General features: G+C 41.0%; 1 protein-coding gene across 4 annotated transcripts; it reads right to left on the bottom strand.

Annotated features, from left to right (window-relative positions):
- Positions 1-27: 27 nt before the first annotated feature.
- On the bottom strand, positions 28-16,509 carry inpp5f (inositol polyphosphate-5-phosphatase F). 4 transcript variants are annotated; one of them, XM_030070178.1, is made up of 21 exons: positions 16,028-16,509; positions 13,239-13,319; positions 12,568-12,704; positions 12,207-12,242; positions 11,639-11,767; positions 11,280-11,465; positions 11,108-11,164; positions 10,151-10,349; positions 9,729-9,908; positions 9,145-9,212; positions 8,373-8,497; positions 8,174-8,251; positions 7,692-7,812; positions 6,379-6,507; positions 5,852-5,969; positions 5,550-5,748; positions 5,272-5,343; positions 5,110-5,183; positions 4,775-4,903; positions 4,591-4,678; positions 28-4,429 (listed from the first exon to the last, which is right to left on the bottom strand). In XM_030070178.1, the coding sequence occupies exons 1-21, from the start codon at positions 16,122-16,124 to the stop codon at positions 3,271-3,273; spliced, it is 3,462 nt and encodes a 1,153-aa protein (XP_029926038.1). In that variant the 5' UTR covers positions 16,125-16,509; the 3' UTR covers positions 28-3,270. The 4 variants fall into 4 exon arrangements, with proteins under 4 accessions (XP_029926038.1, XP_029926040.1, XP_029926041.1 ...); XM_030070180.1 differs by having other exon boundaries at positions 11,280-11,447; XM_030070181.1 differs by lacking the exon at positions 12,207-12,242.
- Between the last annotated feature and the right edge of the window lie 754 nt (positions 16,510-17,263).

Raw genomic sequence — 17,263 nt, 5'->3', positions numbered from 1 at the left:
TTGACAATAAACCTCATGCAACACTTGTTCACTCTTATACTTTTATTCCAACGGAATATATTCCCGGACCAAAGTGCACAGTCGCACTCTGTTATCAAGTAACACGCAGGAAGAGGATTAAGAATAAATAGGATATTTTAATATACAATAAAATCTGAGTACACCAATGGAAAACAATGACAACAGTCAGTTAAGTGAACTACAACCACAGACATTCAGATGACGTGGTACTAATGCTGGAACATGTGCTTGAACGCAGTGCAATCATATGCTTAGACCTCTAATCACATGATCTCGCAAATGTCATGGAACATCATCCATGGACGGGGTCCTCATGGGAGGGGAAGCCAACCACAGACAACAAAATGAACAGGTGGTTTCAAAAGCACTTGGTGTAAAGTAAAAAAAAAAAAAAAAAAACCTCACCCAGCAAACATCAGATCAAATTCAACTATGCCAGCTTTTGCATATAAAAAATTAAGATCCCACTCTTTCAGCATAGTGGTCTACTCTCACAGGAATGTTATCAATAATTGTTCCTTTCTTTCTTTTTTCCTAAAATACAGTTCAGGTCAGAATAACTTCTGCTCCAATTGAGAACTACTCCACTTTTGCATTCCTGAACAAAGTTTGCATTGAAGCCTTGCATTCCTATTGCATTACAGCCATCATCTTAAAGCTTTGGCAGCACCAGACAATATCAGCAGGTTCAATAACTCATAGCCACCCCACGATACAATGCAGCACCCACGAAGCAGGACAGGCTACAGGCTCACTGTAACACAATTAGTGATTGAGGTCAAATACACAGCTATCCTAGGCCTTAACGCTGCTGGTGAGCAAGCTAAAAGCAAGAAAACAGAGGCTAATATCAACCAGTACAAAAACACAAAACTTGAAAGGTGACTTGTGACACTTTATCTTGGGATATTCCAGCTCAAGGCGGACCATATCATTATTATTATTGTTATTCATTAGCATAAATAGACATCAAACATACGCAACACTAGAACAAAGTGGCCGCTGGATCAGATCAAGCTTCAATCTCATTTCAACAAGGTCCTGAGGGAGAGCTTGAATGAAAACCATCGTAAAGCCATGAGGCAAAACCTTTTAATGAGGTTAAGAAGAAATAAAAAACACTTAGTATATAACATACCAACATTTACAGCACGTGATTTATCTTATAGAGGTCTAACGGCAGCACTCCTAAACACCAGCAGCAGCAGCAGGGATGCTCTAACACACAAACCCACACTTACTGTACAATATACACACACACACACACACACACACACACACACACACACACACACACACACACACACACATACATAAGACAACGTTGACATTTCTCAAAGTTGCTCATTTCCTGAGCTTCTTTACACAATGGAGAATGTAAAGGCCAGTGGATGAAATATCCCAAGATAAAGCTTGCTGACCCTGAACATGATCTCTGTATACAGTACACAAATGTAACATGTAAGAATAGGTTAAAAAAAAAAAAAAAAAAAAGTAGATTTTGCCATAAATACCTGATATACATAATCCCACTTCAATTTCCTGTTAAGGCAAATATGCTTTCAATTCAGGGAGTGCATAAAGCATCGAACAGTGTTTTAAAGTTTGGGTTGGGCTAATTGCATATACCTATATGCTACTCTCCAGTCATTGTCAAACATGCAACGTTAATTTACAACTGAGGACTTAGATCAAACAAACCCTCAGTGTTAATTATGACAACCATTAGCATGATAGCAAATTCAATACACATATCTGTCAAAAAAAACATTTCAGTCCAGTGTTTTCCTGGTTATTCATGGTTAGCGATCACTGTTTGGAGTTATCCTTTTCAAAATAAAATGCTTTTACCTCTTAAGCTGTCACTCTAGCATCTTTTCAAAAGCTAAAGTGTACGGAGATAAACTTCTTTTATGTCCATAAATATATAGATTATATATATATATATATTGATAAATGGGAAGGCTCTACTCAGGGAACAGATAGACATACAATACTTACTGTACATATCAACAACCAGTATACTCTTACTAAGTTTCTTTTGTGGTCATTAATTTCTATAATGGTATGTTTCCTAGGTTACACTTGACAACACTGATATTACATAGGCCTAACTATGTAGTCTTGCTTGTTTTTTGACAGCTATACAAAGGGTAATATTTAACACAGAACTGTCCCTTGGAAGTCACAAAAGACATTTGGTCAGATTCTATACCACGAAAGCCAATAGGTGACCTACACGTAGGAGATCACACATACAGTACATAATAACTTGGGAGTTGGTCTTTCTACATGCAGCTAATATTTACCTGCCTTGTCAAAGTCAGTTTTTACCATTAACCTTACATGCAACCATAACGGGAAAATCAACTGAGAAGAGTTCCTCAAACACTCAGGGACAGTGATATGTTCACATGCACAGAAATACTCAAGTTTGAATGTGTGTGTCCAGATTTTGGAAGTGTGTGGGTTTCAAATATGAAGTATGCAAATTCATCTCTAATTATATGTCTGAATTATGTCACTTTGGCTACTCATAATCTGAGTATCAATAAACCAATAAAGACCAAACTTACAAAACATCTTTCACTGCAAGAGCTGCCGTATTTGTTTTTGATTTTGGATGTATCAACACCTCCTACGGGTTATCAAAACTGTCTTATTCCCAACATACAGTACTTTGACCATACTGCACTGCCTGCTTTCAACTTCTCATCTATATCCCTTTATCTCCAGCCTGCAGGTGTTAGAGCTACTAAGTTAACAGTATGGATAACTAATTAGACATGTATATGGAAGTAACAAAATGTAATGGTATCATCATTACTGCAGTTTCTCAAATGACTTGAGAAAAGTGATTTATGCTCACAGGAGAGGGGACGACTGATATTTTATCAATGAGTGGAGAGTGGAATATTGAAAAGCATGAAAATAGGGATATGTGCTACATTTCTTGTGTCCGAAAAAAAAATGGGACTAATTCTTGGGACCAATTCTCCAATTAATCGAAGCGTTCTTTTAACCAGAAGCGTAATTACATGATTGTGTGCATGTAAACATAGTCAGTGTCATGTTGGACTTAAGTACTGTATCTTCTGTACAAGAGTAAACGTGGGTCAGTTCAACTAAAGGGCAAACTTAAGAGCGGGGTTCTTATCGAGTAGAGTCGCTTAGTGCAAGCTTATGCTACTGCTACCATACTGGATGTTTTATATATACTACTACAAAATCCTGCTACAAGGAAAAGAGTTAGATCTGAATGATCCTGGTCTGGCACTGTGTAAACATTGCCTTCAGCTCACTCTCTTGGGCCTCGTTGACCACATCCGGTTCTGGGCTCTTCTGCACCTTTGCCACAGCAAAGTTGATGCCTTGGGTGAGTCCCGCCTGGGTGAGGCTGGCCACCTGAACCATGGAGCTCTTGATCTTGGCAAAGGGGGACACAACTCGGCTGCCGTTGCTGTCAGCAGGCGATGGGCCTAAGCTGCCCTCCATCTGAGAACACAGACTCCTCTGAGAGCCTCCTGAGACCGCGGAGCTGGGCTTCTGGACGGTGAGGAGGCTAGAGCCGGAGGTAGTGGACTGGACATCGAGCTGGGACGGCCTGGGGAGCTGGGGCTCCTGTGGTGCCTGTTGCTGCTCTGGGCCGGCCTGCTTGTCTGAGTCTGCTGGGCCCTTGGTCTGCACAGGCACCAGGGAGTTGTGTGGGGCGGCAGCAGCTGGTGGATGCTCTCCAAACACCTCAACAGGTTTGGTCTGTGCATCCTGAACAAACTGGTGGCAGTAGGCATCGATGGGGGTTCCAAAGTCAATCAAAATGGCTTCTTCAGCCACTGAGGCAGCTCCTGGGGACTTGTCGTCACTGACTTGAGAGGAGCTTTCCTGCTTACCGTCACAGCCAGTGACCCGGATGACCGAGGGGATGTTTAATTCAACGCTACCAATAGACTGAGAGCGACTGCCCAGTCGTGGGTTTGAAGCTACAATGCCACAACTGGGCAGCACATAGTCCACATTCTCCAAGGAGCCAGAGCACGGGTGCTCTGGGTCAGAGTTGTAGGAGTCAGAATCAGAGGAGATTTCAGAGTTGTCATCACCGAGGTCTTTCAGAGCTCCAGGGTTGCTGTCCGATGTCTCCAAGCTGCTGTCCGACTTCCACAAGTTGACGTGCATAGTGGGTTTTAAGAAGTTCACCTTCACATCGGGCTTGGAGAAGGTGCCAAGCCTGCCAAGGGGCTTGAAGGGCCCAATGTTTACGTTCGTCTTGGTTTGCTTCACTTTTTGATTGAGAGAGGAGAATTTGTTGAGGAGGAAACTTTTGCCCTGTGCCAGACCAGAACTGCCATGGACCTGGTCAGTGTTTTTGGCCTGGATGCCCATTATATCTTCATGAGGTTTACTATGCCGCCTGGAACACAGATACAAAATCTTAAGTACAGCACATACTGTACAGCTCAGTGATGAAAAAATAAAATAGTGGTAAGATAGATGAAAATGTTTACAGAAAGTCTAATGGTTAAGTGATGAAATGTCAATTGTCTAAATGATGAAAAATAAATTCTGACTCACCTCTCCAACTTCTTTTCAACCACAAGCAGGTCTAGGCCCATGGCCTGTTTTGTTATGCGAAGCATCTCAGCTATGCATTGTAATGTGTCTGAAAGATACAGTCACAATCAGTACACGCAGCACTTCTATCAAAGGAGAGTAATTTTCTCGCTCTTTAAAAGCCTTTAAAAGAATTGCATCCTACCTTTTCCATCATCCTCAGGATTTCGAGTTGCTGCCCGTAGCGTGTGGAAGTAGCCACTTGTCTCTTCATTCCTGTAATGTAGGCGCATACAGCAGAACTTTGGCTTCCCAAAAAGAGTGGGCTCCGGACCTGTGAATAAATAAATAAATAAGTAAATAAAGGAAGGATACAGCTGTCATTTTAGTGATGTGCTGTCTTTGAATGAATCACAATGAGTAAAGATATTGCTTAAAGGTTACTGAGAAAGTGTTATGTACCCTTAGGGGAAGTGTGGAATGACTAAGTGTGTGTAAAATAGTCTTCACTTCTCCTTTCAAATGTAGCTTACTCCTTACCAATTTCAATCTTTTCCAAACCCTCTAAATTGAGGCGCTGGTATTGGTTGACTTTATCTGCTTCTTCATCATAGCTGTAAATAAGCAATTAAATTAAAACATAAGAACCTGTGAGAACAAACTAATGAAACACTATGGCACATTTTTAATGGCTTTACTTACTAGGCAATGTAGTAAGCACTATTGGACAGAAGCAGCAGCACATCCACATCTTTATTGGTTGCATCTACAAGGCTGGTGAGGAGAAAAATAAGTATATAATGAGTTTATACAACTTCTTCAACTATTCAAGATAATGTCTAAATTTGGCACTGACTGGGTTCAATAAATAACAGCAGAAAATTTGGTCACAGATCTATAGCTTTGATGAAAAAGCTTTGATGAATTATCAACAGTTTGACAACATAGAGTATCATGAGTGTCTGCTCAGCACTTCTAACCTCATGTCACAGTTGATGAGGGCCCAGCCCCCATGAAATTTCTCATCATCTGGCAGAAGCAGCTGCATGTAGGTCTGAAGCAGGAGGCTGACCTGCTCCTGGGCTCCCCTTTGGCTCTCTTTCTCTTTCTCCTCATGTTCCTTCTCCTTGCTGAAAATGGAGTACAGGTCCTCTGTCACTGGCAGGCCCATCATTAGGTCTGCAGGGAGAGGCAGGAGACAGAGTCGATCGGCCTTGAAAGGCTGTTTCTTTGGAACAAGATGAGCTTTGACATGCACAAGTAGAATACCGTTCATCCTTACCAATGACTGCTTGCCGGTATGCATCTCTAAAGCGGTTCAGGTAGTAGCGGTTAGCTGAGTTCACGCCGTCCTTCATCACACCAGCCAGTTTCCTTTCCCCTGTTCTGGTGAAATCTCCCTACAATAGAAGAAACAGTTTTCTCACTGGCACAATGTACCACACTGCTACACTGTAATAAAAAAAATTCTGGTGTTAACATCAGATCTTGTCGTATGCTCATGTTGATAATTTCCACAGATAATGTGTCAAAAAAGCCTCGGATTAAATTCTAACCCTCAAAATTTAAGACTGGCTCTGACTTTGGCATTTAACCCTTAGTCTTAGCAGTTTAACTTCAACTATGAACAGTTCAAGTTCTTCATCATCATGTAGCCTATTTCAGATACTGCTTATGTGCCCTGTGTATTGATCAATTACAATGTTACAATGTAATCTAAGTGAGAGGGCAACTATTTTAACAGCTTTAACCGTCTACTGTGATAAGAGAGGATGACATACTGTTGACCAAACACCAAAAAGATGTTACCTTTAGGGCAGCTGTTCCTGCATACTGCCTACTAATGGTGTCTCCGTTGTTTGCCCACATGACCTGATAAATCCTGTAGCACTTAAGCGGTAGAGGCTGCTCTGGAGGCATCACACCGAGTTTCTTCAGCTGCAGGAGGAGAAATTCAGTGGAAAAAGGTCAGCTTGGCTCTACCTCCACAAGTTGCTCAACTTTAATTCATATTTGCTCAACAAATGTGATCCAAAATGGGCTTTAGGGAAGTGACAATATGTTTGTAAACTTAAGGAAAGCTTCTGATATAGTCAATCACAAAAACTGTAGCACAAAATTGGCAAAATTCAACTTGTCAACTGATGATTTCTGTTATTTTGATAGCAGAAGCCAGAGCAAAGAGTGAACTGTGAAATCATGACATCATCCACGATATTGATTTTCACCAAGGGTCTATTATTATTTCTTCTTCAACATGTACAACAAGCTACCGTTGGTTTGTATCACAACTGATATCCAGATGTATGCAGATGATAGCACTCTATGTGCATACAAAAAAAAAAAATAATAATGATAACATCCTGTCCATAGACCCACAGAAACTGCAACTGATGTCCACAAGTGGCTCAGTGACTCATATTTACACCTTAATGTGGCAAAAAAGCTTGAATGTTCTTCACAGGCAGACTGTAGTTTCTTTTAAAAGATTACAAACAATTCAGACATTTAAAACATGATCAATATGATCTCAATCTGTAACTCCTTTGCATGATATTCAGTTTTTACTGTTAATAAACAATTATTTTATATCAAGCTCAGAAGTACCAGAGGAAAACTAACTGGATGGCTAACACTGGCACATTAACAATTCAGTTTATGTTCATTATTATGCATAGTCTTTTTAAAAATAGAGGTTAATGAATAAGTAGGTAAGTAAGTGAACAAGTAAGTAAACAAATAAATAAAATAACACCTTTGCTATTTTTTGACTCATGGGACTGGTGGCAGTTTCCCCTGAGGATGTGGTTTGATTTTGCAGGTCCTGTGCACACTGAGTGAAAGCACAAATGTGCTGACTAGACAGAATTAGCTGCATTATCTGTTGCAATGTGAGAAAAGTGAGAAAAAGAAACTTGCCTCTGTAAATGGTACATGGACTGCATTGTTTTTTTGCATTCTCTTTTCTAGTCTACTGAACAAGTCAAAGCAACTTACAATGTTTGCCTCGCATTCACGGATTCACAGCCATGGCAGGTACATGAATCTCAATTCAAAAGCTGAACATTTTTGGTGAAATTTATTGTTCATGGGGCTGAATCCAGGCTAAGCAAAGACCTCACCTGTTGTTCCATCACCACCCGCGCTATAGCCGCCTGGACCACATTGGTCCTGTCAAGACAATCCATGCAGTTGACCCTGAAGATGCCCTCCTGCTTGCAAATGACTCCTGCTTGGTCAACCCTAACAGAGATTTAGGATGCAATCATGGAATTAAAATTTTCAGGCCAGTAATAATCAGGAGAACATTCACTAACAGCCTACTACAAGTTTATTACTGTTTTCCAATTTGCAAAAATCAGTTATGGTTATGTTCATATTTATGTTTACATTTGGATGGTGCTTATGTTTGGATGATATGTATGCACTGTGCTGTTAGATGATGGTGGGCTAACTTATTGGAATGTTTTGTTGGTGTCTGAATAGTCCCACGAGGGATGGGTCATAAAATATAAAATATTAATTCATTTATAAGCCCCAATGAATGAGCAAGTAAGTATCAGTATTTTTGAAAGTTTCACAAATTACTGTCAATGACACTTACCAGCCCCACCTCATGTCCGTTATAATATCAGAGATTGCATCCGTCAGTGTTTGCACATTCTCAAACTTCATACCTCGGCTGAGTAACAGGAAGGATACGAAGGGAAAAAAGGGAAGTGAATGCACTATAGAATATGGGAAAGACTGTCACTTCTATGTTAAATGGAAAGCTATGCTGCCAACAGAAGAGTTTCTCTTACCAGTGCTCATGAAAGTCAAATGAGACGTAGGTAAGGTTTGGATTGTTGTACAAGAGGACCTGCTTCAGATATGCGTCGCCAATCAGCTTCTCACGTCCACTTTGGTCCACTAAGTTAATAATGACCTGAAATATGAGAACAAAAAAAAATTGTCTGTTAGGATATTTAGTCCTTCACTCAGTGCTGTCATTTAGCCTTGGGCCTATCTGTGGAGACATGAGGCCCGTTGACAGAGACCAGTCCAGCAGAGCCACCAGACATGCTGGAGGGCTCGCAGGACAGATTAAAGGCCTTCAAAATGACAGAACCTTCTGATGCCCCTTAGGGTTGAGCGATATCCAAAACATCACAATATTGTCTCATTATTGTTTCAATATTCTCACAATACTGTTTTGATGAAATCAACAATGTGTGAAATGTGTAAGATGTGTTCAAACCATTTTAAAACTGACAAAACAGGTGGTACTGAAAAACACAATAAACTGACACCAGTGCAGCTGCTGGCAAAAAAGTAATACAATTTAGTCTGGATGCCGTTTGGCCAAGCTTTAGTTAGTACAGGAAGTATGGCTATAATAGGAAGTAATACAACTTCTTAGGTGTAGACATCCAGACTTACATTTGAAACATTCAAACAACATGCAAATCCAAGGGTGGCAGAATGATACTTTAACCAAATTTAATGATCCACACATAAAGATTGACGCAATCTAAATAGTTAACATCTTTGGCTCACATACATCTGAGTATACACACTAGTATCTCATCTCACCTGCTTCTGGTAGAGTTTAAGCTGTTCTTCAAAGTGGGCAGCAAAGTAAGGAATGGTCTCCTTCTCTCCTGCAACATCACAAAAATAAACATCAAGAGTCTTGCTGCAGCAATACTCCTGGCTGCGTGAGGGGAACCAATTTGGCAAGGTTTTCATTGTTGTTAGTATGGAGAAAGAAGTCCTGTTTCCTTTGTCAGCCAGGAAAGAGCTCAAGAGCAAATGAAGGGCATCAATTCACCCAGAGGTACAACAAACTCTCTGCATCTAAGCTTTTGGACTCAGTCCCACCTACATCAGAATAAATTTCTGGTGACATGTAAAGCAAAGACCGATGATTGACAAGATAACATTAATTAGCCAATTTGATAAATTATTAAATGTGGCTCACAAAACTATTTTAGACAGATATGCACAGCTCAAAGGGAAAATTAATCCTGAGTGTGTCCCTCACGTCTGTTTTCAGATATGGCTTTAAAATAGATTAGAAATGCCATACCTTCCCATACGCAATTGTTACCCACTGAGATACTCTTTCTACAGTGTCGGCCCAGGACCGATTGGAAGATCATACAGATCCCACTGACCTTTCTCCAAACGCGGCCGGGGATTATAACGGTACCCCGCCTGGCTCCAGAAGACGGGTACTGAGCCGCGAGTCTGCACAAAGGACAGAGTGTGGCTGTGCACATGGATCAACTGCTCTGTCTCCACATAGTTAGCCACATGGCCATCTGTGTCCACCCCTCTGCGTTTGTATCGCATCCCTTCGGCCAGAAAGAAAGGCATCATCATTACTCAAAAGATTATCAACATCACAGATCATGCATCATTTGAGAAGTGAGAAAAAAATACCCTGTCTATTAAGTAATCCAAATGCTATTGTGAACGAAATCCTATTTGGATGTGGGAGGAAAATCTGTCCAAATTACACAATAGAACAACATGCATGGGCTGATTCAGAGATCAGGCATGACCTTTGCACTCTTGGCCTTGCTGATGGCCATACCTGCGCGATGGCGGCTCCTTCGGGAGATGAGGGCCACTGTGAAGCGAGGGTGGATGTCGTCCACACAGGTGAGCTCCTGTGGCGGGGTCTCGGGGCTGCTCCTCTCCTCGTCAGAGCTCTCGTTGTAGTTCACCACCAGCTCCTCCACCTGCACAAAGCCTTGAATGATGGGTATCACCCAGAAGTCCACCTCTGGGACCTGGAGCATTCAAAAGGAGTGAGACAAAAATGAATGATGTTGTATAAGGCTGGGTTTTGGCAAGGACATAATGATGCAGTGCAAATCACAATACATAGGTCAAAACATGATCTGATTTACAATACACTGCAATAATCCATAAAATTCACTGAAAATGCATAAATATACCTTAAAATATAGCCCATCGCAAAACACTTGACAGACTGATAACACAACATAGTCATAATAAAATGGGTGACAAACTGTCTAAAACAATTTAATTAAAACTGAAATGGCAATTTATTAATAACATAAATAGCACAATGCACTTACTTAGCACAGAGCACTAAAATGTAGATGTCATTTTGTGAAAACTAACACTGGAAAACTGAACTGTGTCTTTTTTTTTTTTTTTTTTGCCCAGCTCTACTGTTTGATATAATTCGAAGGACTACTTTACATCCACCGAGTATCCAAATCAGTCACGCATGACCTTTCATAACTCGGGGGTGTTATCACTTCCAGTCACAGAATATTTTCATATTCTTCAGACAAAGCTCTGGCAATCACCAGCTCATTACAACTGCCACACTTACACATCCGGCCATCTGCGCTCTTAGAGCCAACAATTGTAATTAGAAACACTATGAGAACAAAACCATATCAACAACTGTTAAAGCTTCCAGGTTGAGGACACAGTGCATTTATTAAGATCCAAGGGAGAAAAACAACAATAAGCAGAGTAGCTCTGTCTGTTTCGGTCTTGTAAAATAGGTTACCTGAAGGTCGATAAGCTCCTGGATCATGTGTTTATTCCAGAAGAAACGGTCATCCACCTTGCAAAAGATGAAAAAAAAATAGCATCAGATGGATATTAAGGATTTTATGTAAGATTGGTATAATAAGGAAAGTAAAACGACATCATGCTCTCTGACATAAACGGTTCCTAACCCGTTTCCATAAAGGCAAGTTGGACTCGTCCGAGTCTCCCTGCCGCTGCACAGTGTTTGTCAGGTCGTAGGTCATACTGTAGTAGAAGGAGTCGGAGTCCATGAAAATCTTGTACAGCTCGTCAAGCAGCCGCCTCTCCAAGCGCTCCTTCTCTTTGTTTTCTTTGACCTGGAAGGCAGGGGAATACTGGATTGGGTGGGTGGATAGGAAAAGGGCAGTAAGTTGACAGAAAAAAAAGATGTAAACAAGATCCTACGAGAGCTTCAACGCCTCTAAAAGTCTGGAAGATAGAAAAGGTGGAATGAGGGTCTGAGACTGAGGCAATAAATACATTCTATAAAATGTACTGCATAAAGTACCTTTTTCTTGATGGGCACGGCCACATTGGATTTGATCTGACTTAAAGTTTTCATCAGGAACTTGGACTCGTCAGGAGACTGGGCCAGTTTCTCTGGTTTGTCGATTCCAAAGTGATGCTTCTTGCAAAGCTGAAAAGGAAGATCTTCTGTCAAATATATGCATCTCACAAATGTCTTAGTGATGTCTGGAGCACAAGGTAAAAAAAATCAGTTTGGCCATTTTGGTAATGACCTCACTTTTGCTTTAAGCGTCTGATCTTTTTTTAGCTTATCCAAATTCATGCTCCAGTTTTTAAATGTATGAGGTCACTGTTGTCCCCTGCTCCAAGTCACAACAGATACAAGTGAGGGAAAAAAACAACACAGCACTAAGACACTACCGTCTACTTACAGTCAACAACTACAACATTATAGTACACAATCACAAACTAAAGCATTTTACAATCCAAAATCTACACTAAGCTATAGGATTTCTAGGCACAAGGAGTGGAATAATCATTCTGCAGTACAGCAGGATAAGATCTACAAGCTTATCCAAGAATGATCATACAACTCCAGTATTACTCACTTGAAAATATTCTGTCTCACCATCCATGAAGCTCCCCTGAAAGACTGAAATCTGAGCAATATTCTGATTCCTCTGATATCATTATGCAATAATCTCAGGTCAACATTAATTATCCCTTCCAATGTGTGTGTGTGTGAAAATGAAATAGATAATTTTATTTAAACTACAATTCATTTCGCCAGCCCATCTTGGGGATGAATCATACACACTGACTCATACCGGGTCTTCTGGGGCACACTGAATGACGATCTAAAACACTCATGAGCACTTTAATCATGACGGACAGGATGCTGTGATTAAAATACAAGAAAAAGAACATGAACACTGCTTCTCATCTCTCAGCACAATATCAGCTGCGCACCTCAAGCTCAAGCTCCTGGGGCTCTTCTTCAGATAGTGGAATCACAGCTATCTTGGTGATCTTGTAGACTTTGTGGTTTCCTGGTAAATGCCCCACCAGTGCTTTCTGGCGGATTAATACAAGGCCGAGAGGAAGCTCTGCCAAAAAGGAAAAGGGAGGGTGAGTCATGAATCACGGGCGAAGAGTTGCTTGCATTCAGCAAGGTGTGACGAAACCAGCTGTTCGACACCATCCAGCTATGAAATTCTGTTACTTAGGCAGCACATGACATCTGGCAAGCAAAAATGCAAATCATGTTAATCCAGTTGATTAATTAGAATGATAAGTCTTTATGCCACTTTCTTGTCATTAATACTTAAAGTTTCCACCTTCCTTCCCTAAAGCCTGGGCCTATATATCTTCTGACAGAGTGGTTGGTATAGTGATTATCTTCATTATCACCATGTCCAAATCAGATTGCAGCGAAAGAAATTAACAGATTAATCATCAGCAGAATTGTCACCACCGGCTCACCCACATTAACATCTTCCCTTGCGATTGAGAAACTTTTAGTGCTAAATGACTGAACAGAAAAGGACAGTGGCTAACACGACTGCAATGTCTCTGTTTTGTGCAAAAGCAGAGAACGGCTGAGGGGGAAATGTTCAAAAGTTTTTTCATATTTCACCTACCTGTGTGAAGTTGTATCTTTCCAATGACACCTTCCACTAGACCCAAGCATACCGGATTCCAAGCCAACAACAGGTCTGTAGCTGAAATGAAAGTGGAGATGAAACTTAAACACAGTGGTGGCGAACAACTGAGGCAGAGTTCAAAACCCTTTTCAACTCTGCTGATCCCATCGGTGGAGCTTTATCCAAACACACAGAGCTTTATTTCTAGAGGAGATCACAAAGATGCCAAAAATGTCCTGCTGAATTACAAGGAATCATGGATAAAATGATGCACAGGACATCTAGATATTTTCTTTTTGATGTCATGGTGCAGCCAGAAAACAAGGTCATCTTGGGTTTGAATATTTCACTCATTCTCAGCCTGATACAGAATATGTATGTACCACTGTTGTACAATATAAGATTTTCTTTCATTTGAAGCTACTGAAGGGAAATTTTAAGGGGAAAGCAGAGTTCAAAGGGTTAAAGCCAGCTATCAACTCTAAAAGAAGCAGACAAGTCAGACCAGGACAGTAAAAGACATGACTTTGCATACTGAGGCCAAAATTGGCCACTAAAAGTTTGGCCTTGTGTACCTTTTCTGGCAGAGGCAGCTGAACACACACCACACAAATACCTCTCCCTTAAGTTAATCAAACAGCAAATCACTCAAGAGATGCTGAGTTGATTTACTGTGACTAATGTACCAGGAAACATTATTTATCTCAAATTACTCTGTGAAACACTCTTAACCTTAGCCATTTAGTCTAGAAATTCTGTCTGTGTCGCTTGGGGTAAATGTGCTAACAACCCATGCGGAGAAAGATCACAGAAAATCTGTGACATCTGTATCTTGGAGGTTCACCATGCTCCAGACACAATTACATAAACAGTACAGCTATTCAGCTCACAACAAATACAGACTACTGTCACATGGTTCAAAAAGGACCGGCCTGTTTCCATTTACTAACATTTTCAAACATCCGGCCAAGCATGGAGTCAATTATGGCCGAGGAAGGGAGTTCCACTTTAGGTCACAATGACAGAGAGGAAAACTGGCAGGCTCAGCAGAGATGAGGATTAAACAACATAGTGACGAAAATTAGAAAAATGCAAAGGGTGTGGCAAGGGGTTGAGAGCATCTACTGTAGGCTGCCTCAGACAATGACTCTTCCTGTTCCATGTGCCAGAGAACTGCATGTACAAGGGAATGGGCTGAGAGGGCCCAGCAGGGAGGGGAGTCAACATTAAAAAAAAAAAAAAAAACTACAAAAGACTACAAAAATAATACCACAGCTCGGCTCAGAGTGTGTAATATCATGGAAATTTTTCAGCATGTCCTAGTGTTAACAAGCCCAGAGAGAAGTGGAAACCCTTTTCCAATTAAATAATGGAACAGCGGTGCAACCAAAAACCTGTTCAGGCTGGCTGCACACCCATATGACTAAAACCAACACGGAGGGAAACATGCACGGTCTTTTGGTATGTGTGGTGAAACTTTTTCCTTAAGTTCAGCTGCTGGTTCACCGGGGAGGGATATTACTAATCTATAATTCCCATGACCAACAGTATTTCCTTTGATAGAAGAGCAGAGCAGAGATGGACCACGACCAATTCTTTCTCATAGCAGGAAAATGCAGCACTAGGACTCAAATCTGGGATGTGATCACAATGTTGTGCCAGCAGCTGCTTTATTTACAGTGATTAACAGGCGTGACTTTGATAAACAAGTAATATCATGGTTTGAGCCTTCACACTGAAATGTGCATTGGCTGTGGTATCTGCTAAGTGGTTATCTGCTGTCCAATACAGAGATTTTCACATCCAAAAGAAAAAAAAGAATGACTGATCTGTCAGTCTCCCTTTCACTTCTACCTTTTTTAAGTTAACCCTCAATGGAGCTATGCAACTGTGTGACATCGAGAATAAAGGCTCTTAAATATTGTATGGAAATGTTCAACTGGGTTGTCAAATGTTAAAGACATCACAACAAATTGCCAATCAAGGAATATTCACATCAGTGTTTTTCCACTGTTAAAAAAACAAAAAACAGCTTGGCACCCTGTCTTGTCTGTGCACGGACTGGAGTAACTAGTCTAACCTCCAGAGTGTAACATTAGAGCCAAAGCAACAACTTTGGAGTCAATGTGTGTGGTGCTGGCAGTAATGTACAGTAATGTTAGTTAGTGTAGTGGATTTGTGGTTGAAAACCCACCACTTGGGCCACATGAGTGATGGTTTTTACTTCTTCAATAACTATGTGGAAGAACTCAGCATGAACTCAAAATCTGATGCAGCAAAGGGGATTATTATATCGCCTTATTCAAGAGTATATTAATCCTAGCTGGTCCATGGAGAAGCTGATTCAAAAATCTGTATCACACCTGCATTTATATCTTTCATTGACTCCACCTATTGTGGGGGCAAGAGTGAAGGATGTCATGTTTGATTGAAAGGATAGCTCACAAGACACATAAAGTACACAATTCGCATTATTATCATTGCTGGAGGTTTAAATAGCCTGGGTCAAATTGAGCACAGTTGGTAAGACCATAAGAAATGCTAATTACCAACGCTGTGAGGTTTAATCCATGTACAGGCATGACACCAACAGACTAAACATGACCAAGTTGCCGCGGTATTCTCGTTTAATGACAACCACACCAGAAATAATGTAGAGTAACCCCTGTCCGCCTTGGAGATCAATAGCGTTGACTTTAACTTATAGGTCAGAACGACAAGTAACGCTGTCTGGTTTGGAGAAAAGGCCGACTGCAAGCGGAGAAAACTGGCATGCAGTAACTCACCAGGTCTGACGGTCATGGTCCCATCTTTTCGGCTACACCACAGAGCACGGTCGCCGCTCTGGAGGATGTAGTCGTTTTTGGCTTGGAACAGCTCCATTTTGTCCGTTTACGTTACACCAAAATATGTAGACAGATGGACAACACAAAAACAGCCACGTATAGGCGAATAAATTGTAGTTAGCCAGGCAGCGAGCGACTGGCTAGCCACGGTTAGCTCGTCTCCAACGGACGGCTAGCTACCGAGCAAGCTAGCTAGCAGCGGCGGCGGCGGCGGCTGGATGCTTGTCGGAGTCGTCAATTCCTCTTGTGTGCATAATGGCAATCAGATGCCCTCTCTGCTGGCGGAGCATTCCCTCTCTTTAGTCATGCCGAGGAGAGGACACGTAAACAAACTTGAGTGAGTGAGTGAGTGAGTGAGTGAGAAAAAAATAATAATCCCAGGGCACTGCCTTTTTCCATTCAGGACGTTAACAGACTGTCAATTTCCTGCTCCAAACAAAGGCACGTGACCTCGAGCCGAGCCGTCATCACCGGCGCTCAGGTACAGATCCGTCTGCCCCAATTATCACTGCTGAGGACAATAATTACACCACATAATCACCTCATTTTGTCTTTTAATGTGAGGATCCGTGAACAGCATGGTGGTAATGGGACTCTTGAAGATAATCACATTTTGGAATGAATGAGCGAATTAATTAATTAATTAACAATTTAAATAAATAAGCAAACACCCCCATAGTACTGGTGTATGTAAACAATCATTGCTTCATTTGTGTTTTCATATAAGGACCCACTGTAGTGAGGACTTTCTTTGGTGAAATGCGTGATGATAATTTGACTCTTCAAAATAGTCAAATTTTGTGATGAATGAATAAACAAACAAACAAATACCCCCATAGTGCTGACGTCTACAAATAATCATGGATTCATTTGTGTTTTCATATAAGGATCCACTGCAGTGAGGACTTTCTTTCTCGCTCGACTCTTCAAAATAGTAAAATTTTAGAATGAATGAATAAATAAACAAATACCAACAAAAGAACTGATGTATACAGTTATGTTTCTATAGTGAACAGCATGATGATAATTTGACTCTTCAAAATACAAAATAGTCACATGAATGAATGACAATATTTGGCAACTCACCCCCCTCCTACACACACACACACACACACACACACACACACACACACACTCACACATCTCCATATCAGTAGCTAACAAATAACCACAACA

Source organism: Myripristis murdjan, chromosome 15 (genome assembly GCF_902150065.1).
Source record: "Myripristis murdjan chromosome 15, fMyrMur1.1, whole genome shotgun sequence".
NCBI lineage: Eukaryota > Metazoa > Chordata > Actinopteri > Holocentriformes > Holocentridae > Myripristis > Myripristis murdjan.
Note: the sequence above shows the minus strand (reverse complement) of the source record. Positions and strands in the feature narration are given on the sequence as shown.

Coding starts and splice junctions, on each gene's coding strand:
- inpp5f (XM_030070178.1), bottom strand. CDS start 16,124: ATGGAGCTGTTCCAAGCCAAAAACGACTACATCCTCCAGAGCGGCGAC. Junction 13,320..16,027: donor GACCATGACCGTCAGACCTG/GTGAGTTACTGC, acceptor CTTTCATTTCAG/CTACAGACCTGTTGTTGGCT. Junction 8,252..8,372: donor TTTGACTTTCATGAGCACTG/GTAAGAGAAACT, acceptor CCTGTTACTCAG/CCGAGGTATGAAGTTTGAGA.